This window comes from Dendrobates tinctorius, unplaced genomic scaffold (assembly GCF_039654945.1).
Source record: "Dendrobates tinctorius isolate UK_male_01 unplaced genomic scaffold, ASM3965494v1 ptg000005l, whole genome shotgun sequence".
NCBI classification, from domain to species: domain Eukaryota; kingdom Metazoa; phylum Chordata; class Amphibia; order Anura; family Dendrobatidae; genus Dendrobates; species Dendrobates tinctorius.
In genome coordinates, this window is record NW_027361673.1 from 21,085,785 (window position 1) to 21,113,695 (window position 27,911).

A 27,911-nucleotide genomic window follows, 5' to 3' on the forward strand; every position below is an offset into this window, starting at 1 on the left:
AATGACTCATTAAGAAACCCCTACCCTTGGTATGCATGTGTTGTGCAGCCTAGCCTGCTAGCGCCGAGGCTTAGGCATAGGTAGGTCTGAGGTTGAGTCAGGCATCAGGCCTCACCACGGACTCGGCACGCCTCAGTGCACATGCTCCATAGCCAGCGTCTATAGCGGCCCTTACGGCAGCGACGCTGCATGTTCAGTGGGCCTAGAAGGACTCTATCCCCGTGTCCTTGGGGTAGAGTTCTGTGGCCGTACACTGTGCGCTCTTTTAGTCGACCTCTGTGAGCACAAATAGGCTCCGGCGTTTATGTTCAGCGGTAGTTCGGCTCTGTGAAGCAACAGAGTCCGCCCCTGTACACACCGTGTGATGTTAACCCGCGTGTGTTCTTATAGTATACCGCCATATAGCATCCGCCATTACAGAGCAGCAGGTTACCACCCCTGCACGGTGGACCCCGGGCTGCGAACGCACCTTATTACCATCTTTATTATTTGGTGCGTTCCACCAGCCCTAACACTTTTCTTCCCCATTGACTTACATTGGGTTTCGTGTTTCAGTCGGACTTCGACTTTTCACAATAATCGGCTGATTTCGTTCGACCCGACTTTTGCGAAAGTCCGAAAAAAGGCAAAATCCCTCATCTCTAGTAAAGAGTAGAGTTGAGCGAAACAGGTCAGCCAGATTCATAAGTCGCCGACTTATGCCATGCGGTCGGCAAAACGAGCACCGAAGTCGGATTTCCCAGAATGCTTGCAGGTGCCTGTTTTCAGCCAATGAGCAAGGACTTACATTGTGTGCAATGAGATGACATGTGCAGCATCCACCACCATCGTAGAGAGGGCATTGCATTGATTGGCTTGCTTTGGGGGCGTCATAGTGTCTATAACAGCCCTGACCGCCGACCTCCATTTTACTTTTGCCAATCTTAACTGTAGGGAGAGGTTGATGTTTATCAGTAGGGAGAGAGTTAGAGCTGTAAAGATATAAGAAGTTCTTATGTGCTTGTGCTGATAGCAATTGTGCTGTTCAGTTAGTGTGCAGTGTCAGAGGAGTATTTTCTTGTGTGCAGCAGCGCTGGTTATTAGGCTGCCTGATAGCTATATTGCTGTGTGTACACTGCTGTGCAGACTGCTTTTTACACAGCACTAATACTTTTATTCTTTTTTTCTGCACATTTACAGACCGTTCATTTTTTCCCACACCGTATAGAGCTGTGCGCTCCTCACACACTACCGTCTTCCGGCTGGTATCACGGACAAATACATGCTGACTATCTGTGTGTGACCCTGGAAATAAATACGGAGATTTAAATATTTCCCTAAACCATATACAGCTGTACGCTTCTGATACAGTACCATATATCTGCTGTTTGGATTACAGTGAAATCCACACTGATAGAGCGTCTGTGTGTGACTCCGTAAATAAATATGGAGATTTAAATTTTCCCCTACACCATATAAAACTGTATGCTCCTCATACAGTACCGTATATCTGCTGTTTGTATTACGGTCCAATACTTACTGAGTGAGCGTCTGTGTGTGACTCCGGAAATATATACAGAGATTTAAATTTTTCCCTACACCGTATACAGCTGTACACTCCTCATACAGTACCATATATCTGCTGGTAATTTTGGTACATTTTCCCAAACATGAGGAAGTATTGTGGAAGAGGCCGCGGACGTGGGCAGGGGGGCCAGCAGGTACTCATGGTGGTGGTGCATCTGCTGGCAGTGCCAAAAGCAAAATAGCACCTAAGGCAGGAGGTGTTGAGCCTGCGTCATTGTCTGGCTCCAGAAGGTCTGGAAGGCTCCCTTTTCTGGGAGTAGGTAAACCACTTTTAAAGCAGGAGCATCTGGAACAGGTTTTGGCTTACATTGCCGAAACAGCCTCCAGCTCTATCACCTTCTTTTATGAAGTTACAAAAACTGCAAGCACTGAGTCTTCAGTGCAGGCTCCTGGTCAGGAACAACACCTTTCCTTGTGTCCTTCACCCCCACCAAAAATGAAGGATGCGGCAGGCCACACTTCAGATTACTCCCTGGAGCTCTTTTCACATAACTTAGCCATGGTATCAAGTGAAATACTGAATTCCCCAGTCCAAGATGAATATGACATGGAGTGCACTGATGCACAGCCAGTGCTATATGATTCTGCTGGTACATTCACCCACAGCACTGCATTGTCCTCGCAGTCTACTGAGCCAGATACTGACCCTGATGAAACTCAGGTGCCCCTTCCCACATACTATACCACCTTACACGGTGACACAGAGGAAGGTGCAGATGAAATTGAAGAGGAGGTGATGGATGACTCAGTTGTTGACCCGGATTGGCATCCATTGGGGGAAGAGGGTGCCACTGGCAATAGCTCAGAAGAGAACCAGGCATCGACATCGCAGCTGCGGTTATCTGGCAGGCCCGTAGCTGTCCAAAAACATGTTAAAAAAACAAAAAGAGTTACAGGACAGCTTGGCCAGATAGTCAAATTAGCACAGTGTGTAAGCCCTGAAATTTTTTCCCATAGTAGGAAGAGTGCAGTGTTGCACTTTTTTTTACCAAAATCCTATTGATGTGGCAAAGGTTATCTGTAACAAGTGTGGAAGGACCTTTAGCCGAGCGAAAAATCTCCGAAAATTGAATACCAGTTGTATGCTTAGACATGTAAACACCATGCACTCGCAAGCGTGGACGGACTACAAAACCTCAGGTAGCACACGTGCACCTGCTCCGACTGAAGGTGGCCAGCAATGCTACATCGCTTCCCCCACCGTAAGCCTACCGGTTAGCACACCATCAGCAAGAAATGTTGAGGAGTCGTCGCAAGGCAAAAGCAGTCAGGGAATCACAATGTTTTTCCAATGAAAGACTGCATCTAGGCCATCACCACGGGGGGTGGGGTTAGAAGAGTTAATAATTTAAGAAAGAATAGAGGTACAGAGAGATACATAAAGTGCATGCATACTAATGCCAGAAGCCTCGCCAACAAAATGGAGGAATTGGAGTTAATGTTGTTGGAACATAATTATGACATGGTGGGGATATCTGAGACATGGCTGGACGACAGCCATGACTGGGCGGTTAATTTACAGGGCTGTAGGCTGTTCAGAAATGACCGAACAAATAAGCTAGGAGGGGGCGTGTTTTTGTATGTAAAATCATCCTTAAAACCCATCCTTCGTGATAATATATATGAATCTAATGAAAATGTAGAGTCCCTGTGGGTAGAGATAAGGGGAGGGGGGAAAAATAATAAATTACTGATAGGGGTTTGTTATAAGTCTCCAAAAATAATGGAAGCAACAGAGAAAATCCTCATAAAGCAAATAGATGAAGCGGCGACTCAAGGAGAAGTCATTATTATGGGGGACTTCAACTACCCTGAAATACATTGGGGAACCGAAACCTGCAGTTCCAGCAAAGGTAATAGGTTTTTGACAACTATGAGAGACAATTACCTTTCACAACTGGTTCAGGACCCAACAAGAGGGGGGGCACTGCTAGACCTAATATTAACCAACAGGCCAGACTGCATATCAAATGTAAGGGTTGAGGGTCACTTGGGTAATAGTGATCACAAATTAATAGGTTTTCATGTATCCTTTAATAAGTTGTGTAGTAGAGGGGTTACAAGGACACTAAACTTCAGGAAGGCAAATTTCCAATGGATGAGAGATGATCTTGGTGCAATTAACTGGGACGATATCCTGAGACATAAAAATACACAAAGAAAATGGGAGACGTTTATTAGCATCCTGAATAGGACCTGTGCACAATATATACCGTATGGGAATAAACATGCTAGAAATAAGAGGAAACCACTAAGGCTAAATAGAGCTGTAAGGGGCGCAATAAGTGACAAAAATAAAGCATTTAGAGAATTAAAGCAAGTAGGTAGTGATGAGGCATTAAATAAATACAGAAAATTAAATAAATTCTGTAAAAGCAAATCAAGACAGCAAAGATTGAGACAGAGAGACTCATTGTCAGAGAAAGTAAAAATAATCCCAAAATATTCTTTAACTACATAAATAGTAAGAAGCTAAAAAATGATAGCGTTGGCCCCCTTAAAAATAGTCTGGGTGAAATGGTGGATGAGGATGAGGAAAAAGCCAATATGCTAAATGACTTTTTTCAACAGTATTTACACAAGAAAATCCCATGACGGATAACATGATCAGGGATAAAAATTATCCATTAAATGTCACCTGTTTAACCCAGCAGGAAGTACAGCGGCATCTAAAAATCACTAAAATTGACAAATCCCTGGGCCCGGATGGGATACACCCCCGAGTACTGCAGGAATTAAGCACAGTCATAGATAGACCATTATTTTTAATCTTTAAAGATTCCATAATAACAGGGTCTGTACCACAGGACTGGCGTATAGCAAATGTGGTGCCAATATTCAAAAAGGGGACAAAAACTGAACTTGGAAATTATAGGCCAGTAAGTTTAACCTCAACTGTGGGTAAAATCCTGGAGGGTTTTCTAAGAGATACTATACTGGAGTATCTGGAGAAGAATAACCTCATGACCCAATATCAACATGGGTTTACAAGGGACCGTTCCTGTCAGACTAATCTGATAAGCTTTTATGAAGAGGTAAGTTCAGGACTTGACCAAGGGAATGCAGTGGACATGGAGTACATGGAGTTTTCAAAAGCTTTTGATACGGTGCCACACAAAAGGTTGATATATAAAATGAGAACAATGGGGATAGGGGAAAATATGTGTAGGTGGGTAAAGAGCTGGCTCAGTGATATGAAGCAAAGGGTGGTTAATAATGGAGCACACTCAGACTTGGTCACGGTTAGCAGTGGGGTACCACAGGGGTCAGTTTTGGGCCCTCTTCTTTTTAACATATTTATTAATGACCTTGTAGGGGGCATAGAGAGTAGAAGTTCAATATTTGCAGATGACACTAAACTCTGCAGGGTAATCAATACAGAGGAGGACAATTTTATATTACAGGAGGATTTATGTAAACTAGAAGTTTGGGCTGATAAATGGCAAATGAGCTTTAATGGGGATAAATGTAAGGTCATGCACTTGGGTAGAACGAAAAAGATGTATAATTATGTGCTTAATTGTAAAACACTGGGCAAAACTGTCACTGAAAAAGACCTGGGTGTATGGGTGGACGACAAACTCACATTTAGTGGCCAGTGTCAGGCAGCTGCTACAAAGGCAAATAGGATGCATTAAAAGAGGCATAGATGCTCATGAGGAGAACATATATAGAGGTAAAATTAAGTCACTAGTGCGACCACACTTAGAATACTGTGTACAGTTCTGGTCTCCGATGTATGAGAAAGACATAGCTGAACTGGAGCGGGTGCAGAGAAGAGCGACCAAGGTTATTAGGGAACTAGGGGGTCTGCAATACCAAGACAGGTTATTACACTTGGGGTTATTTAGTTTGGAAAATCGAAGGCTTAGGGGTGATCTTATTACAATGTATAAATATATGCGGGGACAATACAAAGACCTTTCTAATGATCTTTTTACTCTTAGACCTGTGACGGGGACAAGGGGGCATCCTCTACGTCTGGAGGAAAGAAGGTTTAAGCATACTCACAGACACGGATTCTTTACTGTAAGAGCAGTGAGACTATGGAATTATCTGCCATATGATGTTGTAATGAGTGATTCTCTAATAAAATTTAAGAAGGGACTGGATGCCTTTCTTGAAAAGTATAATATTACAGGGTATATACACTAGTTTCCTTAATATTGTGTGTCATGGATTTTTGATTGATATAGATATATATCTCTGTGTGTGCTGCGGCCTGTCCTAATTAGACAGAGTCTTATTGAGCGCTCAAGGAAGGAAAGATGCCAAGCCTAGATAGCAGCAATCCTTTCCAGCAGAACTCTGGAAGTTTATTGAATATACTTGGTTTTATCAGTTCATACAGAAAGGAGTGGTTACTCATTAACATAAAGGCTGAACTTCTTATCTAATTGGTCAGTTTAAATACATGAGCATATATATGGGAGAGTTTACCGAAAAGCTGATTCTAGCAATATAATTTACGGCCCATTGTCCTGCAGTGTCAGCAATGTTCTGATATCGGCTGGCACATCTGGCCTTACTTCCTCATTTCCGATGTCTGCTATATATTTTTCAAGACACAAGACAATGCTATCACGTTGGTTGTCCAGACGGGCTTCATGGGGTTAGGTCATCTTTAGCCACTGATTATAAAGTTCAAGATAGCTGTGAAGGTACCTATGTGTGCATATGAATATATAGAGTATATATGACTATATAAGTACATCGCATATAGCATAAAGCAGGCAAGTGAGATCTAGATGAAATACATATACATATATATTTCCAATACATGTGTTGATCCAGGGACCTAGTCTGATTGCCGTATGTGGAGTCGGGAAGGATTTTTTTTCCCCAATGTGAAGCTTACTGTTTGCCACATGGGTTTTTTTGCCTTCCTCTGGATCAACATGTTAGGGCAAGTTAGGTTAGGATATGGGTTGAAATAGATGGACTTTAAGTCTTCCTTCAACCTTAATAACTATGTTACTATGTTACCACCACCACCACCATCACCAATCTCCTCTCAGTCCGCCATGTCCACCGCTAGTTCCACCATATGCAGCTCTCAAGTCCAGCTCACCCTAGCAGATACTCTGAGTAGGACAAGAAAGTACTCATCCTCTCATCCGTGTACATTGGCTTTGAACGCCTACATTGCCAAACTGATCTCATTAGAGATGATGCCCTTGCATTTAGTTGAAAGTGCAGCATTCAGAGAGCTCATGGCCTACGCTGTCCCACACTATGACCTACCCGTCAGCACTTCTTTTCTAGAAAAGCCATCCCTGCCCTCCATCTGCATGTGAAAGACCGCATTGTCCATGCACTCAAACAATCAGTTAGTGGAAAGGTGCATCTCACAACTGATGCATGGGCCAGTAGGCATGGCCAGGGCCATTACATGTCCATCACTGCGCACTGGGTGAATGTGGTGGATGCAGGGTCCACAGGAGACAGCGGCGGTGGGACAGTGCTGCATAGCCCACAGTATAGGCAACAGTTGGCTGTAGGCGTTCGACCCTCCGCCTCCTCCTCCTCCAGAAGCGAAAGCTCATTGACAGAGCGCAGTCACATGAGCACTCCATCCGCAGCTGCCAGTGTTTCACACGAGGTGTCCCACTGTCGAACAGCTAGTGGTAAGCGTCAGCAGGCTGTTTTAAAGATGATGTTTTTGGGTGACAACAGACACACCACGGAGGTTCTGGTTGACTACTTGCAGCGAGAAACTGAGTCATGGCTGGGCAGTCTACATCTTGAGCCAGGCAAGGTAGTCAGTGATAGCGGATGTAATTTTGTGGCAGCCATAGCCCTGGCAATACTCAGACACATACCTTGCCTGGCTCACACCTTGAACCTGGTGGTGCAGTGCTTCATAAATAATTATCCGGAGTTACCAGCCCTGCTCCATAAAATGCGAAGACTGTGCTCGCACATCTGTCGCTCGCCATTAGACTCCAGTCGTATGCAGAGGCTGCAGCGATTGCTCCACCTCCCCAAGCAATGCCTAATCATAGACGTTGCAACAAGGTGGAACTCCACCATGCACATGGTTAAGAGGCTGTGCGAACAGAGGCAGGCTGTAATGCATTTGTGGGAGGATACACGGGCAGGCAGTTTGAGGGCAGACACCGAGGTGTCAGGTGTGCAGTGGTCAAAGTTGAAAGACCTCTGTAAAGTCCTTCAGTGTTTTGAGGAATTCACACGGCTGGTAAGCGCAGATGACACCTTCATAAGCATGAGCATTCCATTTATGTGTCTGCTCATGCAAACTTTGACACAAATTAAGGATCAGGCGTCTGCAGCGAAGGAGGAGGAGGAGGGAAGCCTTGATGACAGTCAGGCATTGTCTGCTCAGGGAACTGTCCTGGACGAGGTGGAGGAAGAAGAGGAGGAGGAGGATGAGGGGGATGATTACTTTCGGGAGGAGGATGCTTCTCAGGGGGCAAGAGAAAATGTTGGCTTGACAAGGTCAGGTACAGGGTTTGTGCGTGACTGGAGGGAGGATTTGGCAGAAAGTGCTCCTCCACCCACCACTGTCAGTGCATCATTGACACCTGGAACATTGGCCCACATGTGTGATTATCTCTTGCGGATCCTAAAAAGGGACCCCCACACTGCCAAATTTATGAAGGATGACCACTACTGGTTGGCCAGCATCCTCGATCCACGCTATAAAGGCAAATTACAGAACATCATGCCACAGGAGAACCTAGAGCTAATATTGGCGAACAAACAAGCAACTCTGCTAAATCATTTGTTAGAGGCATTCCCAGCACACAGCAGCGGTGCAGGTTCTACCACGAGCCGTACTGGGCCAAATGGATGAGGTGTTTGTGGTGCACACAGCCAAAATGGCGTTGGAGACAGGGGTTTCATGACTATGTTTTGGACTGATTTTTCGAGTACCGCTCACACCACTGGTAATACTGAATCGATTGCAACAGACAGGAGACAGCAGTTGTCAACTATGGATCAAAATTACCTCTCCTCCCCTATCGATGTTCTCCCTCACAGTTCGTTCCCCTTTGACTACTAGGCCTGTAAACTGGACACCTGGCCTGAATTGGCACAATATGCCTTACAGTAGCTCGCTTGCCCTGCTGATAGTGTGCTATCAGAAAGAGTCTTCAGTGCTGCTGGATCAATCCTGACAGAAAGAAGGACCCGGCTGTTGACCCAAAATGTAGGTGATCTCATCTTCATTAAAATGAACCATGCCTGGGTTTCAAAGGATTTTGTACCACCTTCCCCTGATGACACATAGGTTGGCAGCAAAATGGCTCGCTTTGTCCTCTTCCTCCAACTTCTCCAATTCCTCCATTTGCAGCTGCTGAATGTCCAGCCTATACCTCAACATATGCCAGTTTTTCCACCTCCCTAACTGGTCTGTACCCCCCCACAACTTTAGCCAAATAACCCCCAGTTTTCAATGCGTTAGTATTATTATAAAGTAAATTAAGGCAAGCTTAAGTAATAAGAATTGATGTCGTTGCCATTGAAATGGGCACTGTAGGTGTGTTTACTGTCCTCCACTCACTGCCAACTTTTATTCCCCATTGACTTGCATTGGAGTCGGGTTTCGGTTGGAACTCCGACTTTTGCCGATAATCGGCCGATTTCGTTTGACTCGACTTTTGGTAAAGTCGGGGGGTCCGAAACCTGACTCGACCCTCCCGGAGGCAATGTCGCTCATCTCTAGTAAAGAGCAATTTAATACATGCATATAATTCTACTAGATGGAGGCCCAATGCTATCACATCAGGAGGGCACAGTGCTCTGCACGCAGGATTTCCGTTACAAACAGAGAGATATACTCACTTTCCGACGGCCCCCGATCTCTCCACGCTCCTGGCATCTTCCGGTTCCAATAATGCTTAGCGCGAAGGACCGGTGATGACATCACTCTCACGAGAGCACGACGTCATCAGCGGTCTTTTGTGCAAAGCAATACTGGGATCTGAAGATGCCGGGCACGTGGTGAGAGGAGGGAAAGAGCCCAGGGGCTGTCGGAAGGTGAGTATATCATTATTTTTTATTTTAATTCTATTTTTTACAGGTTTATGGTACCCAGGGGCTGGAGGAGAGTCTCCTCTCCTCTGGACCCTGGGTACCATCCGCACAGTGAGTGCTGTGCCGGTCATCTCCCGGCTGCATCGCCGCTGACCTCCGTGTGGCAGGAGATGACCCGCGGCAACCGTCGGGAGATCTGCGGCGCTAGCAGTGGCGTGCGTCGTTCGAATGCTGTGCTAATTCGCGGCCGGACTGCGCCTGTCGCTGATTGGTCATGGCCGGCCGGGCACGACCAATCAGCAATGCAGGATTTCTGTTACAGACAGACAGACAGAATTAGACAATTCTATAGTAGATAGTGTACTGGAAAGAGGGGAATCAGCAAGTGGTCAAGAAGAGAACACATAATCTGCCATATTTTTCAGACTATAAGACACACTTTTTTCTTCAAAAAATGTGGAGGAAAATGGGGGGTGTCTTATAATCCTCATGTACCGGCTCTACCTGTGGTGGGGAGGTGGGGGGCAGCATTGGTTGAGCAGCGGGTCACAGAGGCAGGAGCCGGCTGCTGCAGCTAACTCCTGTGCCCACTGCTAAAGAGAAATGAATATTCACTGCATTCCATGCCCATGGGTATGGAGGGCAATGTATATTCATTTCTTTTTAATAGCATCCTGGTATGATTGGCCTCCACCCCCATCCTGGTATGAATGGCCCCATCAGAAAACCAAACCATTACACTTACCTTCCCAGCGCTCCCTCCCAGCATCTTGTTGGGAAGAAGTGCCCACGGGAGTGGAATGCAGTGATTATTCATTTCTCTTAAGTAGCGGCACACGTGACCGCCGGCTGCTGCAGGAAGGCTCCGGTTGACACTGAGCTCGCTATTAAAGAGCAATGAATACTCTGCTCTCCACGCACACAGTCCTGATGTGCAGAGCAATGAGCATTCTGGCAGCTGTCCTTTGGCTTGCAAGCAGTACATTATGTTCCTGAAATGCGCTGCTTACAAGCATAAAGCAGCTGCTGTCATTGAAACAAGATGCTGAGAGGAAGAGCCAGGAAGGTAAGTGTAATGGTTTGTTTTTTAATGCTTTCTGATGGGGCCATGCATACCAGGATGGGGGTGGGGCCAATCATACCAGGTTAAGGATGGGGTCATGCATTCCAGGATCGGGATGGGGGTCAATCATATAAGGTTAATGATGGGGCTCTGCAAACCAGGATAGTGATGAGGGCAATCATTCCTGCCAGGATAGGGATGAGAGGGACCATTCCTACCAGGATAGGGATAAGGAGGCCATGCCTATGAGGCTAGAGATAAGGGGGACATGCATACCAGACTTGGGATGTGTTGGCACACATACCATGATGGGGATGAGGGAGCCATGCATACCAGGATAGGGATGATGGGGCCATGTGTATCAGGATGGGGATGAGGGGACCATATATACCCAGAGATATTAAGTACAGAATTGACCATATTTTTTGCTTAAATGTTTTCCCCAAAATTCCTTCTCTAAAACCTAGGTGCATCTTATGGTCCGGTGAGTCTTATAGTCCGAAAAATATGATGACAGAGAGAGAGATATCATGAATTTTCAGATAGAAAGAAATAGCTAAGATAAAACATATTCTGGAACTAGTGTCAGGATGAAAAAAAGACAACTGTAATGTTACTTTAAATAATAAAATGTTAACTATTTGCAGTCTTCTTTAGAGCGTTTAGGAGATTCTGAAGCATTAATCCATTTCATGTGTCCTGGCCTTTGGGACTTTGTTTCAATAGCCATATGTTTAAATGAGTGGTCCAAAATCGAAATTAATTTAATCCTAAATCCCTTTCTATTTACTGCCATAACTTAAACTATTTTATAATATACTTGAATTAAAAATTCCCTTTCCTTACCTAATCACACTATTTGACTGCTTTTCTTTTTTTTTTTCAATTCCTTTTTGATGATACCTTGTTTGATAATCCCAATGCATGCTGGGATACTCAAATGAGCATCATCAGGGGGGCAGAATAATGAACTGTGATTCACCGCACACTCTTTCAGATTATGTGCAGAAACAAAAGAATTTATCGATAAGTGTATACAAATTCCATGTAAATTCCAATGAAACACCCCATGTTTTGACCCACCTGTGTCTTAATCATGGGTATACTTAGTTCCAGTGATAAGGCTATGTTCCCACATCGCAGATATGCTGCGGAGCCATGGGTAAAATGCATGTGGAATTCGCGTTTTTAGCTTACAGACTGATTGCGCTTTTCCAAGCGATTTTAAGCATCGCTTGGAAAAGTGATTGACAGGTTGGTCACACTTGTCAAGCATACCCTGGAATGGAGGTTTGCAATTAGTAATAATGTTATTCACAAATACAACAAGAAGTGGATGATTTAGAATAGTAAGCTTAGATAATTCTAATCTTCATCTTGTTGACTATATTTAATGGCTGGTTGGTATTGCCGTTTTGTACCACTTTTCAGGAAGCTATATTGGTATATGTATTATCTATATGACCCTTCAATTGGAGATGGTTATAAGGGTTCTCTAGTTTTATTACCCTTCCCCTACCCTCTATATATATATTCCCTTTCCTTCCCTATTTTTGGTTTAAAAATTTCAATAAAAACATTTAAACACTTGTCAAGCATAGTGCTTGACAAATGTGACAAACTTTTTACTACTGATGCTGCCTATGCAGCATCAATACTAAAAGATTGGATGCTAAAAATAATTTAAAAAATAAAAAATAGGGATATACTCACCTTCTGTCGACCCCCGGAGCCCTCCCAGTCGTCATTGTTGCTGGTGGCAAGTTCCATTCCCGGGGATGCCTTGCGACAGTGACCTCTAATGATGTAGCGGTCTTGAGCAATGCTTCCCTGGGAGCGGAAGATGCTGGCAGTGTGACTGAGAGGCAGGAGGATTCTGGGGGCCGACAGAAGGTAAGTATATCCCTATTTTTTATTTTAATTCTATTTTTTACAGGGATATGGTACACAGGGCATGGAGGAGAGACTCCTCTCATCCAGATCCTGGGTGCCATCCGCATATCAAGCGCTCAATTTACGCATGGTGGGCATAGCCACATGCATAAAGTGAGCGTCTTAATGCAATTGCCGCAATTCCGCAGAAATAATGGACATGATGCAGATTTTATCGCTATGCGATTCCGCAGCGGTAAAATCCGCAGCATTGACTCAGCAACTGCGGAATCCCATAGGATTGCATGGGGATGCATTTTTTTAGCATTTCTGTGGCCGCAAAAATGTGGCGGAAATGCTAAAAAACGCAACTTGGGCACATAGCCTAAAGAGGTAGAAACACAGTTAGGGATAGTGGTCCCCTTAAGTAATCCACTGTAGCTTATGAATAAGTATAAGAGCTGGGATGGATGATCATCAGGGGCATTGAACACCTCAGACTGTGGAGACTGTGTAGGCTCAATAGTGGCGCTCCCGCATCCTGCTGAAGCCTCTGCCCCCTCTCTGAAACAAAGTGCCATCTGTGAGCTTTGTTTCAGGGGCTGGGCTAGTCCCTGCAAGATGTGCACAATGACAGTGTACTCAATTATCCCAGCTCAGATCAGCAGTAACAAGCTGTCAACAGAGTGCATTTTCAGAACACTTGTGCAGACACTAGTGATGTCACTTGCGAGGGCGGCGCTGGTCTCTGCACACTGGGTATTTTGACAACATACCCTGTTATTGGTTCATCACAGCTAATCTGAGCCATGCGAGAGAACGGGCTGTAATTATGCATGTTGCATAGTGACCAGCCGCTGAAAGAGCATCACTGATGATGCCTTGTTTCAGGGAGGGGGAAGAGGTTTTTGAAGCGTTCACAGCCTCTGCCCTCTGGAGACACCTTGAGTATCCCAGAATGCAATGGGATTCTCAAATGAAATGTTTTTATAAAGTAAGTGGGAAAAGAAAAAAAACTGATAGTGTAGTTATGGTAGAGTAGAGAATTTATAATTCAAGTACATTAGAAAATAGTTTAGATTATGGCATTAAATAGGTAAAATTTAGGATGAAAACTAATTTGGACTTCAGACCACAGCTCTACGCATGCACAGACTTTCCTGACAAATTCCTTGAAATAACCAACAAGGTTGAAATGCTGGAATACTGGAATATCATCTGTTGACTTATTGACGGAACAAATGTGGAAATATATATTCAGGCATCACACAAGTTTATTGAAGGATAGACATTACCTTCTGTAAATGATATAGTAAGTGACGTTTTATTTACAGTGTTATATGGTGTAAAAGCGGCACGCATTTGGGGTAGTTGTGCTGTAGTATTGTAATTACAAACTAATTGCATCCATTTACACAAACTAATGCATTTTATTCTCTTACTTGGATAATGCTAGGGCACGGTTCACCCTCTCCTCAAGTCCTATGGTCCCTAAAGCCTTCCACATCAACCAGAATTTGAATGCGTCTGCTCGTCTACTGCACTGAATAGACTTGTCCCCAGTGTCGTATCGAACATCATAGAATTTATCCTGCTGGAAGAGATAGGAGGCTTCCGCTGAATGACATCTTTTGAGCAAGTCCTGAAAAGATAAGAAAGCACAATAAAGCTATAACAATGGATTGTATGTATTCCGATTACACATGGAAACAGCTGTCTTTGTAATTGAAGCTAAATTGTGTAAAAACTGCATTGTGATAATACCAGTATTAAACTGTATATTTTATATCATTACAATGGATTCAAATACGATCTGAGCATAGTATTTCAGAGCAAGTGGAAATACAAAGACTTAAATAGAGCACTGAAGATATTACATAAGGAGATTTAACGTTACTTGGTTTATTGCAAAATTTGTAACATGGTTCGTTGGGCAGAGCTATATTTATATTATTGATGTCTTCATTTGTGACAAAGGGCCTTCGGGCCCACCAATCCCTTTGCAAGCTGCATCCTATTAACCCCCTATTGCTAAACATCTGATTACAAATCTTTAAATTAGCTATTTGCAAAAATAATACAAACAGCAACAGTAATCAGGGTAATATCTTCTAAGCCGTTATTTCAGCACATGGCATTATTATTTATATTATTATATTATATGTGGCCATTAAACGGTATTTCAATATTGCATGAGTGAAAAAATCCCCCCAAGTGAGGATTGGTTGACAGAATTGCAAATAGTCATTGTATTAGAAATAAAAATTAACACATTTGAAAAAAATTGAATTTGCAGATTTGCTCAAATATGTCCATGAAATATGATTTGTATCAAATATATGGAGAGGGAATCAAATGTGCGCTATTGTCTTCTGAGATCTCTCCAGACCCAAGAGCCTAATAAATATACATTAAAGCAACAAAAGGATTAAAGTATATCCATCTGTCTCTGCACATTACGGGTCTAGTCTGCGCAGGAGGAAAAGAAGACGGTGGGTGCCGGAAGATATTAAACATGGCCCACTGAAAATAGGAGCAAAGAAGAAAACTGGAGTGGAGACGGGCTACATGGTGGGACAGGTTATGGAAATGGGAGTATAGTTTTTAATTTTCTTAACCCCATGAAAGCCCTTCATAATCCAGTTAAATGGTGGCTAGCTTTCGAATTTGAGAAGAATTCTATTCACTCAACTCTTAATAAAGAGTAAAATGCATAGTGCTTGTAACTAGAGTTGGTGTGCATTTATTCGCATATCCTATTCCATTGACCAAGACAGTGGTCTGTGACTGGCTCACAGGAGAAGGAGAATGATGTCATTCCACCAAGCAGTCTTACCAAAAGAAGAGCTGCAGATACCAGCAGGTAAAAGGAGGTATTTCCTCCCCAATGTAGAAGCCAAAGAACAATGGAATAAGACTTGCAAATTAAATTGCAGAACCATACAGGACCATTCTTGAAGAAAACCTGTTGGAATCTGCAAAACACCTGAGACTGGGACGGAGATTTTTCTTCCAACAAGACAATGATCCCAAACATAAAGCAAAATCTACAAAGGAAAGGTTCACAAATAAACATATCTAGTTGTTAGAATGGCCAAGTCAAAGTCCAGACCTGAATCCAATCGAGAATCTGTGGAAAGACCTGAAAACTGCTGTTCACAAATGATCTCCATCAAACCTCACTGAGCTCGAGCTGTTTGCCAAGGAAGTATAGGCAAAAATTTCAGTTTCTCGATGTACAAAATTTATAGAGACATACCCCAAGCGACTTGCAGCTGTAATCGCAGCAAAAGGTGGCGCAACAAAGTATTAAGTTAAAGGTGCCAAATAATATTGCACACCCCACTTTTTAGTTTTTGAATTTCCACAAAAATGTAAAATAACCAATAAATTTCGATCAACGTCACAACTGTGTCCCACTTGTTCTTGATTCTTCACCAAAAATGTACATTTGGTATCTTTATATTTGAAGCATCAACGATCTATACTGTAGGAACAAGGGGAGCTCAAATAGGGTCTTATCCGATGGTAAAAGATATATAATTATATATTATCCACTCACCCGCTGCAGGAAAGGTAAAGCATGTAGATTATGCGTTAAGCTGCTGCACGTCCAAGAGTCAAACCAGTGACCGCCGACATATAAGATTCACGGAACTTTTTTATGGACTTCATGCGCTGCCAAACATTAGACTCAGATCCAGTTGAGATGAAAGATTATAGTTTTATTACCAACGCGTTTCGAAGTAATAAATACTTCTTCCTCAGGAGATGACTGTCTGTCTTCCCCTGAGGAAGAAGTATTTATTACTTTGAAACGCGTTGGTAATAAAACTATAATCTTTTATCTCAATTGGATCTGAGTCTAATGTTTGGCAGTGCACGAAGTCCATAAAAAAGTTCCATGAATCTTATGTTTGAAGCATGATATGTGGGAAAAGGTTGAAAAGTTCCAAGGGGCCGATTACTTTCACAAGCCACTGTATGTATGTATATATATATATATATATATATTCAACAGCTAAGTAGTCAGGACAATATTTACTGTACATACTTGAGTATAAGCCAAGGCACCTAATTTTGCCATGGAAAACTGGGTAAGCTTATTGACGCTCTTATAAGCCAAGTATGCATTGTACCCTGATCCCTATCCTGGTATGCATGGCTCCCCCATCCCTGTCCTGGTATGCATGGCTCCCCCATCCCTGTCATTGTATGCATGGCTCCCTCGATCCCTGTCATTGTATCCATGGCTCCCCCGGTCACTGTCATTGTATGCATGGCTCCCATGGTCCCTGTCTTTGTATGCATAGCTCCCCCAGTCCCTATCATTGTATGCATGGCTCCCCCAGTCCCTGTCATTGTATGCATGGCTCCCCCGGTCCCTGTCATTGTATGCATGGCTCCCCCGTTCCCTGTCCTGCCTGTGCACCCTTGCTGGATCTCGTTGGTTCTGGCACCAGCAGCTCTTCCTGCGATCACATGGCCACTCATTAAGGTAATGAAAATGCACTCCACACCTACGGGAGTGGAGAAGCGTGCATATTCATTACCTTAATGAGCGTGGCCACATAATCGCTTGGCCGGAAGAGCTGCTGGCACCAGAACCAATGAGATGCAGAGATGGGCGCGCAGGAAGGCGAGTATATGTGCTGGAAGCCGGCGGCTGCGGCTGGCACTCTGCGCTATTACTGCAATGGCACAGGTTTCAGCCACAGACGTCGGCTCCTTCCTCTGTGACCCACTGCTCCACAGTACCTCCTCCACGGCAGGCTTTCTGGGACAAATAAATTGTGTATAAGCCAAGGGGGGCTTTTACAGCACAAAAAAATGTGGTGAAAATCTCGGCTTACACACGAACATATACGGTAAGTTTTTTTTCGTATACAAAAATTGGTCAATTGTCTTTAGTGTGCTGGATGACATGTCCAGTTCTGTTTGTTTCATGTTCCTGTTTTTACCATCTGTTTGCAATAAATAAGGAATCCGGTGCTTCAAAATCTGCCTCTGCGCAAGGTAAAATCACACACAAAGGTGAAGCATGAATGCTGTTTATTGTGTAAATGCAACTCAAACTTTTCAAACATATTTCACTGTTGCCTTAGGCACATACGCAAAAGAAACAAGAAGCCAATGTCCATAGAAGGGTGAAATATTGCAACTGCAGGGTGCAGGGTCCTGTGAGACTGATAGGAAGCAACAGGCACTCAAATGAAGACCAGAGGCAGGAGTTTCCTACCTCATGGCCCAGAGCCTAGAAGAATGCATTAATATGAAGGATTAAAAGATCATTTCTGAAGAACAAGAACGCAGATATGATGCATACAGCTATGACTATTTTAAGTATTCTAGAACCTGTATGCCCATATTAATAACTTAGGTATGCCCAAGGGAGTGACAAATTACATTTAAAACTGTATTTATACTAAGATAAGACCTACTTCAAAATAGGCACTAGCATGATTTTACAGGATTTTTGTAGAATGCTTACAATATAAACCCTACTTCAAAAACAAGCCCTAGTTACAGTCAGTACATGTGTTTGGTGTGGGGAGAACAGATTCATCAACTGCCCAGGGACCTCACACTCTTAGGGGCCCCCAGTATTTGTATTCTGAGGTTGAAACTGCTTAAGGACCTATGGCAACATCACGGTCATGTGACCATGATGTCAACAAAAGTCCTTTAACTGCAGAAGTCTAGATGATCTAAAGAGGAGACAGGCTGGCATGCAAGGTCAGCATTAGGTGGAAGCAGGGCAAACTTGGCAATTTCTCAGGGCTCCCATCACCTAGGGGCCCCCAGTATTTCTTTTCTTGGTTAAGACTGTCTAAGGACCTTTGGTGACATCATGGTATAGTGGCCATGATGTCCTCTAAGGTCCTTTAACTGCAGGAGTCTAGAAGAACTGAAGAGGAGACAGGCTGGTGTGTACCATATGTGCAGTGTGATATATAATTACATGTGCAGTGTGTGATATCATGATTATATTTGAAGAAATGTTAATTTTTTGCTCAACGGTTGAAAATATGTGTGGATTGTTGTTCATACCAGAAAATAAGACATCCCCTGAATATAAACCCTAACCCATTTTCAAAGCAAAAAAAATAATTTAAGACCCTGTCTTATTTTTGAAGAAACACAAATAACGATAAGACGGTGCCCATTGGGTACACCTTGTCACGGTGCGATGGCTTTTACGCTTTTTTGATCAAAATAGTAATAACTAAGTACCCTATGTTGTTTACATGTACAATTACTACTTATAGTATTGATTACTACCTACAAGGTATTTGCTTATTTTGCTTTCATCTTATGTTTTGATGTTATGCCATATTCTTATCATTTGATGTTAGTGTCGTTGATAATATTTCTTGATGTAATTATTGTTTAGTATCCTTGTCATTCGATACTGATCTTGTTCGTGATAATGGTACTTCTTGCAAATGTATTCTTTGACTTGCATTTGAAAGCACTACATGTGTACAAAGAAGATAGTTTGGGGTGTGAAATCCTGCTGACAAAATCACTTTACAGGATTCGAAGTGATGGAAGTGGCCCCCACAGAGCTTTCATCTCAACATTATTGAGTCTGTTTGCAATTACATGAAGAGATACTGTAGATGGATTTTCACCTGTGTAGAACCACAGAAGATCTGTGGTTAGTTCTCCAAGATGTTTGTAACAACCTCCGCGTTGAGTTCCTTCAAAAACTGTGTGCATGTCTACCGAGAAGAATTGAAGATTTTACGTTGTTTTGAAAGGAAAGGGTGGTCAAAAAACGATTAACATTTCTAATATTGTAAAGCATCCTTACTTTGCAGCATTTTTCAAAACATTTGTGATTTTTTCCCTTTGTTTTCGATAATTTATATTTCCCTTTAAGTACATCTTATTCTGTATATGTTAACAATCTAGTTCTAGGCATGCAGAAAGGTATCAGACAACACTGTAGGCAGACAACTCATTTACACTGAAATTTTAACATAATTGCTGCTGCCAGTGCTTCTAATCACCCAGCCAACTTTTGTGTAGGTGTGATACATATAAATACATTTAGCCATTGTTCCTCTTTATCACATTTTTAGACCAGCTGCTGTTGCTGGCTTTAATGATCGAATAGTGCAGAGCCTGCTACCAGAAATGACAGAGCATGCTAAATTTCTAGCATTACTCCTAGTTTTATGAATAATGAGAATTGTTGCAAATCATATTGGGCTGTGATAGGAAATTCTTTCACTCGGCATAATGCAAACCAAACCAATCTCAGTAATGATTGCTATAGTCCCAAAAGAAATGCCATCTGTTTTCTATGCCTTTTGCTTTATGATATAAGTTGGCTGCTCTGTACATTTCTGCTATAAAAGTTGACAGTATTTCAACAGTGCATTAAATACTGGAAGTAAAAACAAATCCAATCTTTTTCGAGTACTAGACATATCATATCACCGCAAAAGAAAGACTTTAATTTTCTTGACAAGTCCCGAGATGACAATTTTCGGATGCTAACATTAAAATCTAAAGGTCACAGCACAGAAAGTGCTACATATACACAACATATAATAAAAAATAGATTATTTTTAACTATAATGCAAGTGGATTTAACAATTCTAGCACAAGTATCTAAACCTGTTGCAAGGGAATAGCTCCATTAGGTGCAAAGATGGAAATAGCACGTGTACCATGGTAATTAATAGGGCCCAAAGGTGCATCTACCACATAAAAACATACTAGCTATATAAATGAAAGGTGTGGTGCTCTGTTACAGATTTTAGATCGAGGCCAAGGTTACACCTCTGCATAGATCTCTGTGTCTCAGGTATAAACAAACATTATATTATAATTTATATAATATAATACATAATATAATTATATTATTTATATTAAAGGGAATCTGTCACCCATTTTTTTTTATATGATGTAAAGATATAATTCAATTTAGTGTCACATAACCATTATAGCTGTACTTTTAATACCCCTCTGACTCCCCACCTTTGATGCAGAAATACCGTTTTTAGCTCTCCTGCAGTGTATGTAAATCTCCTTGGTCCGGTCCGATGGGCAGGGCTTATTCTCCTTCTCTCACCCCTCCTGTCTTGCTCTACGCATTTCTTTCTAGTTATTCCTGCATTCACATAGAGTAGCCGCGCGTGCACATTGAAACGGCCTCTCATGCGTACGCAGTATGCTTTGCCCAACTGTGGGCAAAGCATAAAATCAGTATTGCACATGCGCCGTCTTATGCCATTACGTCCTATGGCCCGAAGTATCGCAATACTTCCAGGCCATAGAACGTAATTGCGTATGACGGCGTATTCGCAATAATGATTTTATGCTTTTCTCACAGTTTGGCAAAGCATACTGCGCACATGTGGGAGGCCATTTCAATGCGCATGCGCAGCAACTCTACGGGATCTGTGATATTCACGATCACAATATGAACAGCAAGCCGAGGAGGGGGGAGAAGGAGAAGAAGACCCGCCCATCAGACCGGACCATGGAGATTTACATACACCGCAGGAGAGCTAAAAACAGTATTTATGCATCAAAAGTGTCAGGTGGTATCAAAAGTACAGCTATAATGCTTATGTGACACTAAATTGAATGATATCTTTACATCATATCACAAAAAATGGGTGACAGATTCCCTTTTATATACATTATATTATATTTTTTGCAGTAAAACGTATAGATGAAGAATTTTTGCTCAAAGTTCACTTTAAATAGTAATTTTAAGTGGAGACTTTTTGGAACGGCTCAGTCCAACGATATCGAAAGATATGTATAGAAAAAGACAGACTTGAAAGCGCTGAGTGGCACTTTGACTAAGAGCCTGAAAATGAGAAAGCCTGTACTGATTATACGGAAGAACAGACTCGCTAAAGATAATGAATTCATACAAGTGAAGACTTTTTTTTCCCACGGTGATAGTCACAGGTTGATCCAGGTAGAAAATTACTTTTTGACTGCAGAATTGCAGCTCTTTAAAAGACAGGTAAATCGATCAGTTTATCTTACAATGGAGTAAGAGTCATGGTTCCTTAAGCTAAAAAATTAGGCGGCAATAGTTCTATTCATTAAGGATACAACAAAATTGGTGAAGTGGAGAATTCTTTTAGAAATAAACATAGGGCCTAAGGCAGAAGCACAAAAAACAGATTAGATTATCCAGCTACAGTGAAGCAATGTTATTGTACAATACTTTATTCTAAATTACTGCAGATTGTGTCACAACACACCCACATAATGAGCAAGAAAAACCCTGCGGTCACACACTTTTCTTTTATAAAGGTCAATCTGCCAATGCCGGATATTAGATACGGTACTTATTTCAGATTGCTCATATACCATTACCTCAACTTATTCATAAGCATTACACATGGACTGTTATCGTTCACATTAGTAAGTGGCCCTAAAGGGGCTCAAATTTTATTTACTATCTTGGACACAAACTTGCTAGAACCAGCAACACAAATAACACTCTCATGCCAAGTTCCCATGATGAGTACTTGGGGAGTTTTTCATGTTGCAGATTCCTATTAAGTAAATTAGATTACTTGCGTTTTTTTAGCTGCTTTTTTAACTCATTCTACCTTACATTTGATGTTGTCTTTTTTTTATGCTGCGATTTTTCTTTTTGATATGTCTGTGGCATCACAGAGTCCGGTTGCCACAGTGACATTGCCTCCCTCTAAGGGGTGATGTCATGCCTGGAGGCAGGAGGGGGTCCCTATGCCAGGTAAAACAGTGTACATGTCAATTCCTGCTGCCTGAAAGGTGACCTTCCTTATAAATTCTGGCCAGCAGGTGGGCTTATTGAGTCAGTAAGAAGACAGCTGAGAGAGTAAACAAGAGAGTTGTCATGAAAATGGGAGCAGTTGGAGCTCATGACAGGACAGTTGGAGTTGGTCTGTGGAGAGGGAAGGGACAGGAGCAGAGACAAGGGCTCTGGGAAACTAAAATTGCGTATAGCTGACCCCAGAGCAAAGTGCTGATAAAAAGGGATGGCAGAGTCTTTGGCTGGGCAGGAGCTTATGCCCTGACAGCCGAATCTGAAGTGCAGGGGACTGCAAGTTCCTTGGCCACACTGAACACCTGAAGGCACGGCAGCAGACCAAGAGCCCGGGGCTGACAGTGAAAGAACATTGCCCTTGATATAGGCTCATGCTGTCAGCCATACAGGTTAGCAATCATCATGCAGGAGAGGGCCTCAGCTTAGCTAAAAGCAACAGGGACCCAAAAAGAGAGCGCAGAAGGAAGGTCCCCAACCACACCTGGCAGGGTGGATGCCCTGAATGCCTCCAGGCGAGCCAGACTCAATCCATCATCTGTATGTGGTACCCCAGATTGCATTTACGTTCAAGTAACAGGTAAAGAAAACTGGACCCCTCTGTGTCCTTCACTTTTCCTCTGCACTCCAACGTTCACCACCATCTGAACAATCAAATATATTTGCTCTGGGGCCCCGCTCTACCTGTGAGGAGCTGAACCATCTTTGCTCCATCACCATCAGCCCCAGTGGACCAAAACCGCAATGTCGGCCCCCCATTGCCGAACACCACGGGTGGCATCATTATTAAACACCACATAACTTTCCTCTATTTCTTACTGGACCCCCAGGGCCACGAACTGGGTCACTGCCACCCTTTAAAGAACCTGACTGGCCCGGTACCGAGTAATCTAAGGCCCTGTGGGGTGTTCCATGTCCTGTTTTAAATAAAGTTACTTTGTTTTTGACACTTCCTAGTATCTAGCTTTAACAAAGTTTAATTGATACAGTCATGTGTTTTTAGTGCGTATCCGCAGTGGGAGCTAAAATGTGCTTCTTACTTCAGGATTTTCCGCATCTACTGCAATACTATGGGTAAAATCCACAAAGAAAACTCCTCATTTTCGCAAGAGAAATTAACGTTTCAAATTTAAAAAACTTCACTTTACGCATCATGAAAAAAAAAGCTGGCATGAGATTTCTATAAATCCCATCCACTTTGTTGGATCTATAAGACGCTGGGTTTTTTTTGCGCAGTGAAACTACGCCAAAAATTAATTGTGGTACCTAAACCTTAGATTGCAAGACAGAGTCACATGCATGGATGGATTTAGCTAGAAGGGATAACTGCTCAAGAGAAAGAGTGCTGGAAACCCCCAATTTACAAAAACGAAAGAAATACTACTTTGAAACGCTCTGGTTCAGATTTATTAAAATAGATTGACTCCAAATTTATTAAAAAAGTGCATGCCTCCTAATACATTTGCAAAGTTGGTTGAAATAACAGTAACTATTAACACAGTGGAGATAAAGCCCTTTTTTTGCTTTCATTTTTGTCCACCTAATGTTCCAAAAGCCAAAAATTTTTGATTTCTCTGTTGAAATAGCCAAAAAGGGCTTGTTTATTGTGAGATGACTCTTTTTTAATTTTTTTAAAGACATCATTCATTTTCCCAAATTACGTACTGAAAAAAACAGAAAAAAAAATAAAATTTGGTCAAAGTGAAATAAAAAAAAACAGCAAGTGTTCTTTTGTATGATGAGGACTAACAGTGGCATGTGCATCTCACTGCCAGAAGAGGAAGTGAGACAACACGGTTCTTTGGCAGGGCAGTGAAAAAGCTGCGTTCACATATTCAGTTTTTAGTCTATATTTTACATCAGTATTTGTTTTTCAAATAATTTTTATTAATTTTTCATAAGGGAAGGAAGGGTGAACAAAAAAGAAAAGGGAATAATATAAAACTTAGAGAACTCTTTTATAATAGATGCTTTGCAAAACATGTCATACAATATACTTCGTAAACATTAAACATTTTACTGTTGTATTTATCTTAATAGTATTAAACTAAAGAATAAACTAACCTAACACTACTACCAATCCAGACTTAAAGCTTAACCTGAGTCGCATTCCTGTAGGAACCATAAGCAGCTTATTGTAACTACAAAAATTTTGAGTTTCACCGAGCCCACTTTGTGTGGTATTTATTCAAAGAGTTGCTATTAAAAGCAAATCTTTCTTCTGTAGAGCTATGGAAACGTAATGTGTCTAGAATATCTGAGAAGGAAGGGATATCTGATTTTTTCCAAAAAAATGCTAATGAATTTTTTATAGTTAGAAAGATGTGAATCATTATATATTTGGTTGAAGGATTGATACTCTCCAGATCTAAAGAGAGAAGTACCATCTGCGGGGTTACAGTAATTTCACTATCATGTAAAGTATTAATATGGATTTTGACTTCCTTCCAGAGGATTTTTAGTCTTGGACAGCTCCAAAAGATATGATATAAATTGCCAGGGTTTCCACATCCTCTCCAACATTGGGATGAGATCTCCTGATTAATATGGGATAGCCGTATAGGCGTATAGTACCATCTATTCATTACTTTATAAAAGGACTCCTGCAAGGCCATAGAAATAGTAGACTTATAGGTATGCCTAATGGCGTACTCCCATTGTTCTGGTTGAACTATAATATTTAAATCAAGCTCCCATTTGTGCATATAATTGTTTTTTGAAAAGGATGTATCTTTGTTAAAATGTGAGTAGATATTTTTAATACTCCATTTAAACTGATGATTAATATTAACTAGTAATGAAGAGACAATTTCCAGATTCTTAGCCCTGCTGCGTAACAGCTTTTTTATATTCTCTTTTACCGTGAAAAAAGAATATATTTCTGACGAGGGCAGATGATATTTGGATTTAAGCTCACTAAAAGTACTAAACTCTTTCCCATCCCATAAGTCTCCAACTTTTTTTATGCGTACCTCATCCCAGGTATCTGGTATTGAGAAATTGTAAATCTGGGCCAAGAAGGAGAGAGGGAGTCTTCTAATCATATCCTCCTTATTCTCTTTCCTATGTAGCTTAGTCAGAATGTTCCAGGCCGAGAATATGGCCTGGAGGATTGGATGGTGGTGCTCCTTCTGCTGAGATTCCAATAAGTAACTGAAAAGAAGTTTTGGAATGGAATTATAATTTATTTGGGCTCTTTCTATATCCAGCCATGCCGGATGCGAACTCTCTTTGAACCAATCCTGACTGAGTTTGATGAGTGTCGCTTGGTAGTATGACCAGATATTGGGCAAAGCGAGTCCGCCATGTCTCTTTGTTTTGTATAAAATATCCGCTGCAATCCTTGCATTTTTATTTTTCCATACAAAGAGCTGAATTAAAGTCTGAATTTTTGTTATAAACGAGACATGTATGTTTAAAGGGATAGTTCTAAATAAATAAAGAATTTTTGGTAAGATGAAGACCTTTACCACTAAAATTTTTCCTAGTAGGGTCAGGTCGTGAGTTTTGAATCTATGGAAATCTTTGGAAATAGTTTTAATAAGGTTATCTATATTGGTGGGGATAATGGATTTAAGTTTAGTGGTAATAGTGATACCCAAATAAGTAATTCCCTTTTCTTCCCATACAAAATTGGATTGCTTTTTGATTTTTTCAATTACCGTGTTATTTAGATTGAAGGGTAGAATTTTTGATTTCTCTGCATTGATCTTAAAGTAAGAAACTTTTGAGAATCGGTCTAGGACCTGGGTCAAAGCTTTTATTGAGTTTATTGGATCTGAGATTGAAATGATAAGGTCATCAGCAAAAAGTGTTATCTTATGCTGACATTGCTGTGTTTTGATGCCAGATATAGAATTATGACTCCTAATTTTTTCAGCCAGGGGCTCAACCGCAAGGGCAAATAGTAAGGGTGATAAAGGACAGCCCTGCCTAGTGCCATTTGAGATGTGGAATTGCGTAGAGAGATGGTTGTTAATATAAATTCTTGCATTCGGTTGAGAATACAGGGAAAAGATTGAGGAGATAGATTTATTATCAAAGCCAAAATTAAATAAAGAAGTTTTTAGATACTGCCAATTCAGTCTATCGAATGCTTTTTCTGCATCTAGACTTACGAGCATAGAGGGGATGTTTGATGTCTTTATCAGATTAAGCAAATTTATAATTCTTCGCGTCCCATCTGAGGCCTGCCTGCCCAAAATGAAGCCAATTTGGTCTTTTCTAACCAGGTAAGGCATGATATTTTTTAGACGCTCTGCAAGGACTTTGGCATATAACTTAATATCACCATTTATTAGCGATATGGGTCTGAAATTTTGGACTTTTTCCATGTCTCCAGTATCTTTTGGTATCATTATTATAGATGCTTCCAACATGTCTGCAGGGAATGCTCCTAAATTCGAGGCATGGTCGAAAAGGGTTTTCAAATGAGGTGAAATAATATCTGAGAATATTTTAAAATATTCGTTTATAAACCCATCTGGGCCAGGAGACTTCAGTGATTTAAGTTTGGTTATAGTGCCTGCTATTTCTTTCACACTGAAAGGTGAATTTAGTAGCTCTAAATCTGAGGGAATTATCTGTGGAAGGTTTAGATCAGAGAAGAAAGAGTCTATGGCAGCTTGATCTGGGCTAGGCATTGCAGAGTCAGACTTTAGACTATAGAGCTTGCTAAAATATTCTGCAAATACATCTGCAATGTCCGAAGGATGGTGTTTAAGTCTCCTGAGGAAGATCTAATTTTCTCTATTCTCCTATGTATGCGTTCTTGCTTTAGTTTGTTAAGCATGCATCTAGTTGGCTTATTCGTGGACGTATAAGCATTAGATTTGGATGCCCGAATAATTGAGTCATACTCTGTTAAGAGTTCCGCCCTAAGTTCCTGCCTTAGCTTCATCAGTTCTAAGTGAATGGCATGAGATGGATAGTCAGATTTATTTTGTTGATCCTCTTTTATTTTTATTTGAGATTGCAGGTTGGAAATATTTTCCCTTCTTTTTTTTTTATGCCTAGCTGAAAGTTGCATTAAGCAACCTCTAATGACCGCTTTGTGCGCTTTCCATAGTATAAATGGGTCAACATCTGATGAGGAGTTTTCAAGGAAGTAGTTATCAATAGTATTCCTAATTATCTCTCTATATTCTGGGATTTTTAGCAATGTCAGGTTGGTTTTCCAAAGAAATGTATTTTTTATCGGGGGACCTAGAATAAATTCCCCCATAACTGGGGAGTGGTCAGAGAATGATTTGTTTAGTATTTCAAGCTTTTTGAATTGAGGTAATGAGAAAATATTAGTTAAGAAGAGATCAATTCTGGACGATGTTTTATGCACATCTGAATAATGTGTAAATTCTCGTGAGGTTGAATTGAGACATCTAAAGACATCATTTTGGGTGATCCAGTTATTTAGAGTTGGAGCCAAATGACGTACGGTAGACGAGGAATCCATATTTCCATTTGGCACTATATTGAAATCCCCTACTATTAGTAGCTCTCCCCTCTTGGCGGCTTCTATTTTTTTAATAAGTTTATTAAAGAAGGGAAATTGTCTCTTACTTGGAGCATACACATTGACTATTGTACATATTTTACAATTTAGGCTGCAAATCAGGATGT

At 41.5% G+C, this 27,911-nt stretch overlaps 1 protein-coding gene across 1 annotated transcript in view; it reads right to left on the reverse strand.

Annotated features, from left to right (window-relative positions):
* The window catches only part of GADL1 (glutamate decarboxylase like 1), a 657,207-nt gene that overhangs the window by 141,016 nt on the left and 488,280 nt on the right, over window positions 1-27,911 (reverse strand). Inside the window, exon 12 of the mRNA XM_073568647.1 lies at window positions 13,945-14,144. Coding sequence (XP_073424748.1) covers window positions 13,945-14,144 — 200 coding nt within the window. The remainder of the gene's footprint in view (window positions 1-13,944; window positions 14,145-27,911) is intronic.